The sequence below is a fragment of the Scyliorhinus torazame genome, chromosome 13, assembly GCF_047496885.1.
Source record: "Scyliorhinus torazame isolate Kashiwa2021f chromosome 13, sScyTor2.1, whole genome shotgun sequence".
NCBI lineage: Eukaryota > Metazoa > Chordata > Chondrichthyes > Carcharhiniformes > Scyliorhinidae > Scyliorhinus > Scyliorhinus torazame.
In genome coordinates, this window is record NC_092719.1 from 227103052 (window position 1) to 227117123 (window position 14072).

At 50.1% G+C, this 14072-nt stretch overlaps 1 protein-coding gene across 4 annotated transcripts in view; it reads left to right on the plus strand.

The window, feature by feature from the left end:
* qars1 (glutaminyl-tRNA synthetase 1) overlaps nucleotides 1–14072 on the plus strand; it is a 120441-nt gene that overhangs the window by 45540 nt on the left and 60829 nt on the right. For all 4 annotated transcript variants that reach the window (XM_072473119.1, XM_072473121.1, XM_072473120.1 and 1 more), the window contains exons 9-11: nucleotides 3632–3717; nucleotides 5515–5601; nucleotides 8947–9046. In XM_072473119.1, coding sequence (XP_072329220.1) covers nucleotides 3632–3717; nucleotides 5515–5601; nucleotides 8947–9046 — 273 coding nt within the window. The remainder of the gene's footprint in view (nucleotides 1–3631; nucleotides 3718–5514; nucleotides 5602–8946; nucleotides 9047–14072) is intronic.

A 14072-nucleotide genomic window follows, 5' to 3' on the forward strand; every position in this document is an offset into this window, starting at 1 on the left:
CCTTGGTTTCAGTCTGTTCTTATTGGTAGAAATACGTGAATCTCCAGTTAATGCCTATCGCCTACATACAATTATCATTCCGTTCTCCCTCTTTAAATAAAAATTTAAGTTTATACATAAAACAAAAGTTTCAAAGATCCATATTCTTTTTTCAATTCATTTATGGGATGTGGACATTGCTGGTGAGGCCAGCATTTATTTATTTATTTATTTTAATTTCGAGTACCCAATTATTTTTATTTTTCCACTTAAGGGGCAATTTAGCGTGGCCAATCCACCTAACCTGCACATCTTTGAGTTGTGGGGGTGAGACCCACGCAGACACGGGGAGAATGTGCAAACTCCACACGGACAGTGGCCCAGGGCCAGGATTCGAACCCGGGTTCCCAGGTATATGCTACCTTTGTCCTTCTATTATTCCATCACACTCCTGACTTGTGCCTTGTGGATGGTGGATACACTTTGGGGGGTCAGGAGGTGAGTTACTCACCGTAGGATTCCCAGCCTTTGACCTGCCCTGGTAGCCACAGTATTAATGTGGCTGGGTCCAGTTCAGTTTCTGATCAACGGTAACCCCCAGGATGTTGATTGTGAGGATTCAGCGATGGTAATGCCATTGAGTGTCAGGGGTCGGTGGTTAGATCCTCTCTTGTAGGAGATGGTCATTGCCTGGCACTTGTGTGGTGTGAATGTAACTTGCCACTTGTCAGCCCCGAGCCTGAATATTGTCCAGGTCTTGCTGTATTTGGAAATGAACTGCTTCGTTCTGTGCAAAGCATTGCGAGATGCCCCCGCCCCCTCTTAGATCCCGAACAGTTTGTAAATGTATTTCTTTTTGTAAAACACTCCCAACAGTTAGGATTTAAATTTTAGAGATTTAAATGCTCTCCAGCATCTGTTTCAACCGGGGTCAGTCTGTGTTCGTTCATGGGCTCTGGGCTTTTATTGTCCATCCTCATTACCCTTGAATTGAGTAGCTTGCCATTTCACAGGGCGTTTTAAGAGTCAACCACATTGCTGTGGGTCTGGAGTCACGTGTAGGCCAGACCGGGTAAGGACGGCAGATTTCCTTCCCTGAAGGGCATGAGTGAGCCAGATGGGATTTTATGACAATGTCATCATTATACTTCAATTCCTGACTTTTATTGAATTCAAATCCCACCATCTGCTGGGATTCTGACCCTGGTCCCCAGAACATTACCCTGGGTCTCTGGCTAACCAGCGACAATACCGCCATCCCCTGCTGCTCTTCTCACACAGTGTGTATTCTTCAAGGAGTGATTATTTACGTAACATTCATCATACAATCTAAAACCCACTTTGCAAAGTATTTGACAAACCGAATCCCATATCCTCTGCCTCCTCAAAGCCAGTGTTTGAGCAGCCAAAGTATGTTTAACAGCCCTTTTTACTTTCTTAGCTTCCCAAGTTAAAGGATTTGTTCTTTGTTTGATGACATTTCCCCTTACCCATCAGAAATATACCAGCTGCACTCGAATACCCATGAGGGGGCAGCACGGTAGCATTGTGGATCGCACAATTGCTTCACAGCTCCAGGGTCCCAGGTTCAATTCCGGCTTGGGTCACTGTCTGTGTGGAGTCTGCACGTTCTCCCCGTGTCTGCGTGGGTTTCCTCCGGGTGCTCCGGGTTCCTCCCACAGTCCAAGGATGTGCAGGTTAGGTGGATTGGCCATGATAAATTGCCCTTAGTGTTCAAAATTGCCCTTAGTGTTGGGTGGGGTTACTGGGTTATGGGGATCGGGTGGAGGTGTTGACCATGGGTAGGGTGCTCTTTCCAAGAGCCGGTGCAGTCTCGATGGGCCGAATGGCCTCCTGCACTGTAAATTCTATGTCTATCTCCACACCATGGCAGTTATACAAGGCATTGGTGAGGAATTTTAGCATTGTGGGTCACTGAAGCAGAGAAACTTAAGTATGCATTTACCCAGATTTAATTTTCTTAATGTGCTATATGTCCTCGAGATGTTTTCTAGTCTATTATCGGAACGCCAGTGAATTCCGGTTAATACCTAACACCCGCACAACAATGAAGCACAAATAAAAAAGAAAATGTACAATAGACACAAAGAACTAAGCAGTACAGGTGGCTAAGACCAGTGTAGGTAATGCAGCGACAAAGTCAAAAAGGAAATCAAAGAGAGACCATGAAAAAAGATCAGCAAGTAAAATTAAAGAAAACCCAAAGATATTTTACCAATATATCAATGGTCACAAGTTAGTAAAGGAAAAGGTGGGACCGAGGGGAACTTGTGTCCAGCTGCAGAGGCTTTGGGAATGGTTTTGAATGAATGTTTTTGTCTCCATGTTTACAAAGGAAACGGATGATGCAGATATAACAATCCAGGAGAAACGCTCCGATATTGGATGGGATTATCATAAAGGGAGAGAAAGTACTCGGAGTCCTTGAAATTTGATAAGTCTCCAGGGCCAGAGGGATTGTTTCCGAGGCTACTGAAGGAGGTCAGGGAGGAGATAGCAGATGCTCCGAGGATGATTTTCCAATCTTCACTGGACACCGGGGGGGTACCGGAGGACTGGAGAAATCCAAACGTGGTTCCATTGTTTAAAAAGAGATCGAAGGACTAGCCGAACAATTATAGGCCAGTTAGTCTTGCATCAGTGGTGGGTAAATTCGTAGAATCAATTGAGAGATGGGATTAACTATCACATAGAAAGGCATGGACTAGTCAGGGATAGTCAGAATGGATTTGTTAAAGGAAGGTCTTGCCTCACAAATTTGATCGAATTCTTTGAGGAAGTGATAAGAAGGGTTGATGGTGGTAGTGCAGTGGATGTGGGTGTACGTAGATTTTAGCAAGGCGTTTGACAAAGTCCCACATGATTGGTGAAAAAAGTAAATGTGGCAAACTGGATAAAAAGTTGGCTCAGTAACAGGAAACAAAGGGTAATGGTCGATGGCTGCCCTTGGAATTGGAAAGTTGTTTCAAGTGGTGTTCCACAGTTTCGGGAACCTGACTGTTTGTGTAAATATTAACAATTTGGACGTGAACGTGGGGAGCACAATTGTGAAATATGCCAATGACATAAAGATTGGCCAAGTGGTGGACAGTGTAGAGGATAGCGATAATCTCCATAACGATATCGATGGATTGGTGGAGTGGGTGATAAATTCCATCTGCCACTTTAACACCAAGAAGTGTGAGGTCATGCATTTAGGGAGGTCAAAAAGTTATAGGGTTAGAATTTAATCGTGTGTACTGTCTACAAGATGCACTGCAGTAACTCACCAAGATTCCTTCGACAGCAACTTCCAAACCCACGACCACTACCATCTAGAAGGACAAGAGCAGCAGGTACCTGGGACCCCAACACCTGGAGGTTCCCCTCCAAGTCACTCCCCACCCTGACTTGAAAATATATCGTCATTACTTCACCGTCGCTGGGGCAACATCCTGGAACTCCCTCCCTTCCATCCCTAACAGCACTGGGTGTACCTACTCCTCGGACTGCAGCGGTTCAAAAAGGCAGCTCACCACCACCTTCTGAAGGGCAGCTAGGGATGGACAATAAATGCTGTGCCTAACCAGCCACGCCCACATCCCCTAAATTAATTTTTTTTTAATGTGATTTGTTTTTCTTTCAATTATAGGTGAAAATTTTAAAACTGATGGTTACACTGTCACTGCGAACACCATGGACCTGTTGCAGAAACATCTGGAAATTACAGGAGGGCAGGTATGTTGCTGCCACTCAACCACCTGAGGTGGCCCATGTTAGTTCCCCTCATTTCACCCCCCCCTCCCCGAGTCTGTCTGTGCCCCTCACTCCCCCCCCCCCCCCCCCCGAGCCCCGAGTCTGTCTGTGCCCCTCTCTCCCCCCCCCCCCCCGAGTCTGTCTGTGCCCCTCACCCCCCCCCCGAGTCTGTCTGTGCCCCTCACCCTCCCCCTCCCACTCCCCTTTGAGTCTGTCTGTGCCCCTCACCCCCACCCCTGAGCCTGTCTGTGCCCCTCACCCCCACCCCCGAGTCTGTTTGTGCCCCTCACCCCCCCCCCAACCGAGTCTGTCTGTGCCCCTCCCCCGAGAGTCTGTCTGTGCCACTACCCCCTCCCCTATGAGTCTATCTGTGCCATTCACCCCCGAGTCTGTCTGTGCCACTCACCCCCCCCCCCCCCAGAGTCTGTCTGTGCCCCTCACCCCCCGCCCCCCGAGTCTGTCTGTGCCCCTCTCTCTCCCCCCCCCCCCCCCCCCGAGTCTGTCTGTGCCCCTCCCCCTCAAGTCTGTCTGTGCCACTCACCCCCCCCCCCCACCCCCCCCGGAGAGTCTGTCTGTGCCACTCACCCCTCCCGAGTCTGTCTGTGCCCCTCACCCCCACCCCCGAGTCTGTTTGTGCCCCTCACCCCCCCCAACCGAGTCTGTCTGTGCCCCTCACCCCAACCCCTGAGTCTGTCTGTGCCCCTCACCCCCACCCCGAGTCTGTTTGTGCCCCTCAACCCCCCCCCAACCGAGTCTGTCTGTGCCCCTCCCCCGAGAGTCTGTCTGTGCCACTAACCCCTCCCCCCCGAGTCTGTCTGTGCCCCTCACCCCCCCCCCGAGTCTGTCTGTGCCCCTCACCCCCACCCCCGAGTCTGTCTGTGCCCCTCACCCCCACCCCCGAGTCTGTCTGCCACTCACCCCCCCCCCGAGAGTCTGTCTGTGCCATTCACCCCCGAGTCTGTCTGTGCCACTCACCCCCCACCCCCAGAGTCTGTCTGTGCCACTCACCCCCCCCCCAAGAGTCTGTCTATGCCCCCCCCCCAGAGTCTGTCTGTGCCACTCACCCCCCCCCCCGAGTCTGTCTGTGCCACCCCCCCCCTGAGTCTGTCTGTGCCACTCAGCCCCCCCCCCCCCCCGATTCTGTCTCTGCCATTTCTCCCCCCCCCCCCCCCCCCCGAGTCTGTCTGTGACCCCCCCCCCCCCCCCCGAGTCTGTCTGTGCCCCCCCCCCCCCCCTAGGTACGGGAGAGAACTGGCTATGGTAGCCTGGGTAACTAGACTAAAGGTTCTGGCTATAAACAGTGGGAAACAGTTGAAGAAATAATTCAGAATCTTCAACAAAAATAGGTTCAGTTGTCTTGTCCAACAGAACTTGGTTATTGCTGAAATAGAGATACTGAGAACAAACACAACAGCAAACTTTACATTGCAGGGGAAAAGCATGCGGATTGGTTGGGGTCCCCGTCCCACCCCCATGGTGCTGAGCCCCCCCACCCCGGCGCTGAGCACCGGCCCGCCCCTTGGCACTGGCCCGCCCCCTGCCACAGAGGGGCCCTGGCCCTTGGCGCTTGCCCGCCCCCTGCCATAGAGAGGCCCTGGCCCTTGGCGCCGGCCCAGCTGAGAGATCCGTCCTCCCATATACACAGCAGGGCGAAGGTTTGACCACTCTCTGTGTCATCCGATGGGATCACAAACACAGTAAGATGTTCAGAATTGTGGTTATGACATTTGATTCCACCGGTTAGTTATTGTTCCTTTAAATTCCCTGTTCTTTGCTCAGGTGCGAACAAGGTTCCCACCAGAACCCAACGGTATTCTCCACATTGGCCATGCGAAGGCCATCAACTTCAACTTCGGCTATGCTAAGGTGAGCTTTCCCCAGGAGGTGTTATTCTGCTCAGCAATGTGTTGTGTCTCGTCTCCCCCCCCCCCCCCCCCCCCCCGTCGTCCCCCCCCCCCCCCCCCCCCCTACCGTAATGTTCAGAAGAAAAAGAGCTGTCCATTCAGCCCCTCAAGTCTGACACGCCATTCTATGAGATTGTGGCTGACCTGTGGGCTAATTCCATATACCCGCTTTTGTCCCATATCCCTTAATATTTTTACTTAATAAAAATATGTCTATCTCAGATTTAAATTTAACAACTGATCCCGCTTCAATTGCTGTTTGAGGGAGAGAGTACCGAACCTCGACCACCCTTTGTGTGGTGAAGTGATTCCTAATCATATAATCCCTACAGTACAGAAGGCCCTGGTGTTGCGTTAGTAAATTAGCATGGATAGAGGATTGGCTAACTGATAGACAACAGAGTTGGGATAAGCGGAGCATTTTCAGGATGGGAACCTCTTACGAGTGGAGTCCCACAGGGATCAGTGCTGGGGCCACAATTATTCACAATATATATTAATGACCTGGTCCAGGGAAGTGAATTTACTATTGCCAAGTTTGTGGATGACACACAAATGGATGGAAAGTCAAGTGGTGTGGATAACACAAAGATTCTACAGAGGGATAGAGACAGGTTAGGTGAGTGGGCAAAAACGTGGAGTTCTGCACTTTGTTGGGAAGAATGAAGGAGCTGAATGTTGTTTAAATGGAGAGAGATTGCAGAAAGCTGCTGCAGGGAGGGATCTGGGGGTCTCGCGCATAAATCACAAAAAGCTAACATGCAAGTTCAGCAGGTTATCGGGAAGTCACATGGAATGTTGGCCTTTATTTCAAAGGGAATGGAGTTTACAAATAGGGAAGTCCCGCTAAACCGATACAAGGCAGTAGTTACCCACACCTGGAACACTGTGAACAGTTTTGGTCCCCTTATCGAAGGAAAGATAAACTAATAGGAGGCCGTCCAGAGAAGGTTCACTGGGCTGATCCCGGGTATGGAGGGATTTTCTTATGAGGAGAGGTTGTGGGTTGGGCCTGAACTCATTGGACTTTGGAAGACTGAGAGGCGACCTTAGTGAGACATATCGGATTCTCAGGGTTGACAGTGTCGATGCTGCGAGGATGTTCTTGTGGATGAGTCTAGGACCAGAGGGCAGAATCTCCCATTTAAGACAGAAATGAGGAGGAATTTCCTCTCTTGAGAGGGCCGTGAATCTGTGGAATTCTTTACCGCAGAGAGCTGTAGTGGCTGGGTCGTTAAGTATATTCAAAGTTAAGATAGAAAGATTTTTAATCAGTAAGGGAATCGAGCATTATGGAGATAAGGTAGAAAAGTGGAGTTATCCATCGAATCCCCACAGTGCAGAAGGAGGCAATTCAGCCCATCGAGTCTGCAGCGGCCCTCTGAAAGAGCATCCTAGGTAGGCCCAAACCCCACACCATCCCTGTAACCCCACCTAAGGCCAATTTATCATGGCCAATACACTTAACCTGAACATCTTTGGACTGTGGGAGGAAACCGGAGCACCTGGAGGAAACCCACGCACACACTGGGAGAAAATGCAAACTCCACACAGACAGTGACCAGAGGTTGGAATTGAACCCGGGACCCTAGCGATGTGAGGCAGCAGTGCTAACCCGGGCCCTGGCGATGTGAGGCAGCAGTGTTAACCCGGGCCCTGGCACCGTGAGGTAGCAGTGCTAACCCGGGCCCTGGCGATGTGAGGCAGCAGTGCTAACCCGGGCCCTGGCACCGTGAGGTAGCAGTGCTAACCCGGGCCCTGGCACCGTGAGGCAGCAGTGCTAACCCGGGCCCTGGCGATGTGAGGCAGCAGTGCTAACCCGGGCCCTGGCACCGTGAGACAGCAGTGCTAACCCGGGCCCTGGCACTGTGAGGCCGCAGAGTTAACCCGGGTCCCTGGCACTGTGAGACAGTAGTGCTAACCCGGGCCCTGGCACTGTGAGACAGCAGTGTTAACCCGGGTCCCTGGCACTGTGAGGCAGCAGTGTTAACCCGGGTCCCTGGCACTGTGAGACAGCAGTGTTAACCCAGGTCCCTGGCACTGTGAGACAGCAGTGCTAACCTGGGTCCCTGGCACTGTGAGACAGCAGTGCTAACCCGGGCCCTGGCACTGTGAGACAGCAGTGTTAACCCGGGTCCCTGGCACTGTGAGGCAGCAGTGCTAACCCGGGCCCTGGCACTGTGAGGCCGCAGAGTTAACCCGGGTCCCTGGCACCGTGAGGCAGCAGTGCTAACCCGGGTCCCTGGCACTGTGAGACAGCAGTGTTAACCCGGGTCCCTGGCACTGTGAGACAGCAGTGTTAACCCGGGTCCCTGGCACTGTGAGACAGCAGTGTTAACCCGGGCCCTGGCACTGTGAGACAGCAGTGCTAACCCGGGCCCTGGCACTGTGAGACAGCAGTGTTAACCCGGGTCCCTGGCACTGTGAGACAGCAGTGCTAACCCGGGCCCTGGCACCGTGAGGCAGCAGTGCTAACCCGGGCCCTGGCACTGTGAGGCAGCAGTGCTAACCCGGGACCTGGCGCTGTGAGGCAGCAGTGCTAACCACTGTGAGGATTATTTTATCAGATCAGCCATGATCTCATTGAATGGTGGAGCAGACTGGATGGGGCAAATAGCCCACTTCTGCCCCTGTCGGTGTCTTATGGTCCAATTGGTCTCCTGATCTAAGGTTTCCTGGACTCATTCCAGGAATGGGCAGGATGTCTTCCGAGGAAAGTTTGGAGAAGTTAGGTTTCCGTTCATTATTGGGGGTCGGTTTAGCTCAGTTGGCTGGACCACTGGTCCGTGATGCAGAGTGAACAGAGTGGGTTCAATTCCCGTACCAGCTGAGGTTATTCATGATCTTGCGCCCCCCCCCCCAAAAAAAAGGGGAAAGCAGCCTATGGTTATCTGGGACTGTGGGGACTTTATTGGGACAGCACTGTGGCAGTGTTAGTGCTGCCTCCTCACAGCGCCAGGGACCCAGGTTCGATTCCGACCCTGGTCACTGTCTGTGTGGAGTTTGCTCGTCCGTATCTGCGTGGGTTTCCTCTGGGTGCTCCCGTTTCCTCCCACTGTTCAAATTTCCTCTTGAGGGCTCTGCATCTCTGAAACTCTTATTTTGGCAGATCTGGATAGATTCCTGATAAGCAAGGGGGTGAAAGTCTATCAGGAATAGGCAGTAATGCGAAGTTACGGTTAGAATTATTGAATGGTGGAACAGGCTGGAGGGGCAGAATAGCCTCCTCCTCCTGTTCCTAATTTGTATGTTTGTATGTTGCTCTGTAATTCCAAGTTATATTTACTGAGTTTACCATTAATTACAGGCAAATGATGGAATCTGCTTCCTTCGCTATGATGATACAAACCCAGAAAAAGAGGAGGAGAAATATTTCCGGGGCATTAGGAACATGGTGGAATGGTTAGGTATGTAACTGAATGGGCACAGATCCAGGCTGATCCAGTCATGTCTTCATATTGCGGCATGGTAGCACGGGTTAGCACTGTCACTTCACAGTGCCAGGGTCTGAGGTTCGATTCCCCGCTGGGTCACTGTCTGTGCGGAGTCTGCACGTTCTCCCCGTGCCTGCGTGGGTTTCCTCCGGGTGCTCCGGTTTCCTCCCACAAGTCCCGAAAGATGTGCTGTTAGGTAATTTGGACATTCTGAATTCTCCCTCAGTGTACCCGAACAGGCGCCGGAATGTGGCGACTAGGGGCTTTTCACAGTAACTTCATTGCAGTGTTAATGTAAGCCTACTGGTGACAATAAAGATTATTATTATTATTGAATGTCAGGAACCCTTTGTCTAATGTATTGCTTTGTAACAGATCCCGGCTCAAGGCCACTGTCCGTGTGGAGTTTGCACATTCTCCCCATGTTTGCGTGGGTTTCGCCCCCACAACCCAAAAGATGTGGAGGTTAGGTGGATTGGCCGCGCTAAATTGCCCCTTAATTGGGGAAATGAAAATGAATCGGGCACTCTAAATTTAAAAAAAAAACTATTGTTAATTTCCTCTTCAACTCTCAATACAATCCCACCACTGTTTCCTTTTTGTCTGTCTTTCCTAAATACTGAATATCCCTGGACATTCCGTTCCCTTCCCTGGTCACCCTGCAGCCATATCTCCGTAATCTTGATTATATCATACCCGTTTACATCTATTTGCACTGACTAGTTAATCCACTTCACGCGAATACTGGGTGCGTTAAGTCACAAAGCCTTGAGGCTTGTCTTTTTTTAACATTACTTGTCCTGTTCCCATTATTATTCACTGAGCCCTGTTTGATTCTGGCTTTTGATTTCTCTGCCTATTACTTTTAATATTCCTCTTTCAGTCTTTTGTCCTTGTCCATGTTTTCTCCTCCTCTGACTCATTGCATAGGTTCCCATTCCCCTGGCATATTAGTTTAAACCCTACCCAACCACTCTAGCAAAAAGCCTCCCTAGGGCATCAGTCCCGGTCCTGCCCAGGTGTAACCTGTCCCGTTTGTACAGGTCACACCTCCCAGAACTGGTCCCAATGCCCCCCAGGAATCTGAAACCCTCCCCCTAGATATAAGACAGATGTCAGAGGTAGGTTCTTTACTCAGAGAGTAGTAAGGGCGTGGATGCCCTGCCTGCAACAGTAGTGGACTTGCCAACACTAAGGGCATTCAAATTGTCATTGGATAGACATATGGACGATAAGGGAATAGTATAGATGGGCTTTAGAGTGGTTTCACTGGTCGGCGCAACATCGAGGCCGAAGGGCTTGTACTGCGCTGTAATGTTCTATATGTTCTATCTCTTCAGCCATGTATTCATCCAAAATGGAAATCGCTTATTGTCACAAGTAGGCTTCAAATGAAGTTACTGTGAAAAGCCCCTAGTCGCCACATTCCGGCGCCTGTTCGGGGAAGCTGGTACGGGAATTGAACCGTGCTGCTGGCCTGCCTTGATCTGCTTTAAAAGCCAGGGGTTTAGCCCACTGTGTTAAACCAGCCCCCATATATATATCCTGCTCTTTCTATTCTGACTAGCACATGGCACTGGGACTAATCTTGAGATCGTTACTTTTGAGATCTGATTTCTCAACTTTCTTCCCAGCTACCTATATTCTGCTTTTAGGATCTCATCTCTTTATGTAGCTATGTTCATACCACTGGCTGTTCACCCTCCCCCTCCATGTCCTGTAGCCACTCGGACATTTTTGACCCTAGCACGAGAGGCAACATACCATCCTGGAGTCTTGTTTGCGGCCATAGAAACACCTATCTATTCCCCTTACAATTGAATCCCCAACAGAGCAGTCTCTGTCAGCGAGGGAACCTGAGAACATCTCAGAAGGTAAGCAAGTGATTTTTACTTTTATACCTGTTTTTCAAATTGTGTGTCGGGGGGAAACTGAAGTGACATCACAGAAAAGCTGTGACCTGAGTGGCTGGTTGGGATTCTAACCTAAATTTTTTTGAGTATTTGGGATCTAACTAAACATAATAACTTAATTATAATTTAGAGGATATCTAAGCCAGAGATCGGAGAATATTATAGTTAGCTATCGCATTTCTATTAGAAATCTAGTGCTAGGAAACAGATAGTTGACAGTAACTTTGAAATTTAAAAAAAGTATTAAAAAAAAAAAAAGACAAATTTTAATTTTAATTAATTGACGCAATGTCAGTTAGAGGGGTGCTGTGCTCTGACTGTGAGATGTGGCAGGTCCGGGAGGCTTCCAGTGTCCCGGATGGCTTCATCTGCAGAAAGTGCACCCAACTGCAGCTCCTCACAGACCGCATGGTTCGGTTGGAGCAGCAATTGGATGCACTTAGGAGCATGCAGGTGGCGGAAAGCGTCATAGATCGCAGTTATGTAAGTGTGGTCACACCCAAGGTGCAGGCAGAGAAATGGGTGACCACCAGAAAGGGCAGGCAGTCAGTGCAGGAATCCCCTGTGGTTGTCCACCTCTCGAACAGATATACCCCTTTGGATACTGTCGGGGGGGATAGCCTATCAGGGGAAAACAGCAGCAGCCAGAGCAGTGGCACCACGGCTGGCTCTGATGTTCAGAAGGGAGGGTCAAAGCGCAGAAGAGTAATAGTTATAGGGGACTCTATAGTCAGGGGCACAGATAGGCGCTTCTGTGGACGTGAAAGAGACTCCAGGATGGTATGTTGCCTCCCTGGTGCCAGGGTCCAGGATGTCTCCGAACGGGTAGAGGGAATCCTGAAGGGGGAGGGCAAACAGGCAGAGGTCGTTGTACATATTGGTACTAACGACATAGGCAGGAAGGGGCATGAGGTCCTGCAGCAGGAGTTCAGGGAGCTAGGCAGAAAGTTAAAAGACAGGACCTCGAGGGTTGTAATCTCGGGATTACTCCCTGTGCCACGTGCCAGTGAGGCTAGAAATAGGAAGATAGAGCAGACAAACACGTGGCTAAACAGCTGGTGTAGGAGGGAGGGTTTCTGTTATCTGGACCACTGGGAGCTCTTCCGGGGCAGGTGTGACCTGTATAAGATGGACGGGTTGCATCTAAACCGGAGAGGCATAAATATCCTGGCCGCGAGGTTTGCTAGTGTCACACGGGAGGGTTTAAACTAGTATGGCAGGGGGGTGGGCACGGGAGCAATAGGTCAGAAGGTGAGAGCATTGAGGGAGAACTAGGGAATAGGGACAGTGTGGCTCTGAGGCAGCGCAGACGGGGAGAAGTTGCTGAACACAGCGGGTCTGGTGGCCTGAAGTGCATATGTTTTAATGCAAGGAGCATTACGGGTAAGGCAGATGAACTTAGAGCTTGGATTACTACTTGGAACTATGATGTTGTTGCCATTACAGAGACCTGGTTGAGGGAAGGGCAGGATTGGCAGCTAAACGTTCCAGGATTTAGATGTTTCAGGCGGGATAGAGGGGGATGTAAAAGGGGAGGCGGAGTTGCGCTACTTGTTCAGGAGAGTATCACAGCTATACAGCGAGAGGACACCTCAGAGGGCAGTGAGGCTATATGGGTAGAGATCAGGAATAAGAAGGGTGCAGTCACAATGTTGGGGGTATACTACAGGCCTCCCAACAGCCAGCGGGAGATAGAGGAGCAGATAGGTAGACAGATTTTGGAAAAGAGTAAAAACAACAGGGTTGTGGTGATGGGAGACTTCAACTTCCCCAATATTGACTGGGACTCACTTAGTGCCAGGGGCTTAGACGGGGCAGAGTTTGTAAGGAGCATCCAGGAGGGCTTCTTAAAACAATATGTAAACAGTTCAACTAGGGAAGGGGCGGTACTGGACCTGGTATTGGGGAATGAGCCCGGCCAGGTGGTAGATGTTTCAGTAGGGGAGCATTTCGGTAACAGTGACCACAATTCAGTAAGTTTTAAAGTACTGGTGGACAAGGATAAGAGTGGTCCGAGGATGAATGTGCTAAATTGGGGGAAGGCTAATTATAACAATATTAGGCGGGAACTGAAGAACATAGATTGGGGGCGGATGTTTGAGGGCAAATCAACATCTGACATGTGGGAGGCTTTCAAGTGTCAGTTGAAAGGAATACAGGACAGGCATGTTCCTGTGAGGAAGAAAGATAAATACGGCAATTTTCGGGAACCTTGGATGACGAGTGATATTGTAGGCCTCGTCAAAAAGAAAAAGGAGGCATTTGTCAGGGCTAAAAGGCTGGGAACAGACGAAGCCTGTGTGGCATATAAGGAAAGTAGGAAGGAACTTAAGCAAGGAGTCAGGAGGGCTAGAAGGGGTCATGAAAAGGCATTGGCAAATAGGGTTAAGGAAAATCCCAAGGCTTTTTACACTTACATAAAAAGTAAGAGGGTAGCCAGGGAAAGGGTTGGCCCACTGAAGGATAGGCAAGGGAATCTATGTGTGGAGCCAGAGGAAATGGGCGAGGTACTAAATGAATACTTTGCATCAGTATTCACCAAAGAGAAGGAATTGGTAGATGTTGAGTCTGGAGAAGGGGGTGTAGATAGCCTGGGTCACATTGTGATCCAAAAAGACGAGGTGTTGGGTGTCTTAAAAAATATTAAGGTAGATAAGTCCCCAGGGCCGGATGGGATCTACCCCAGAATACTGAAGGAGGCTGGAGAGGAAATTGCTGAGGCCTTGACAGAAATCTTTGGATCCTCGCTGTCTTCAGGGGATGTCCCGGAGGACTGGAGAATAGCCAATGTTGTTCCTCTGTTTAAGAAGGGTGGCAGGGATAATCCCGGGAACTACAGGCCGGTGAGCCTTACTTCAGTGGTAGGGAAATTACTGGAGAGAATTCTTCGAGACAGGATCTACTCCCATTTGGAAGCAAATGGACGTATTAGTGAGAGGCAGCACGGTTTTGTGAAGGGGAGGTCGTGTCTCACTAACTTGATAGAGTTTTTCGAGGAGGTCACTAAGATGATTGATGCAGGTAGGGCAGTAGATGTTGTCTATATGGACTTCAGTAAGGCCTTTGACAAGGTCCCTCATGGTAGA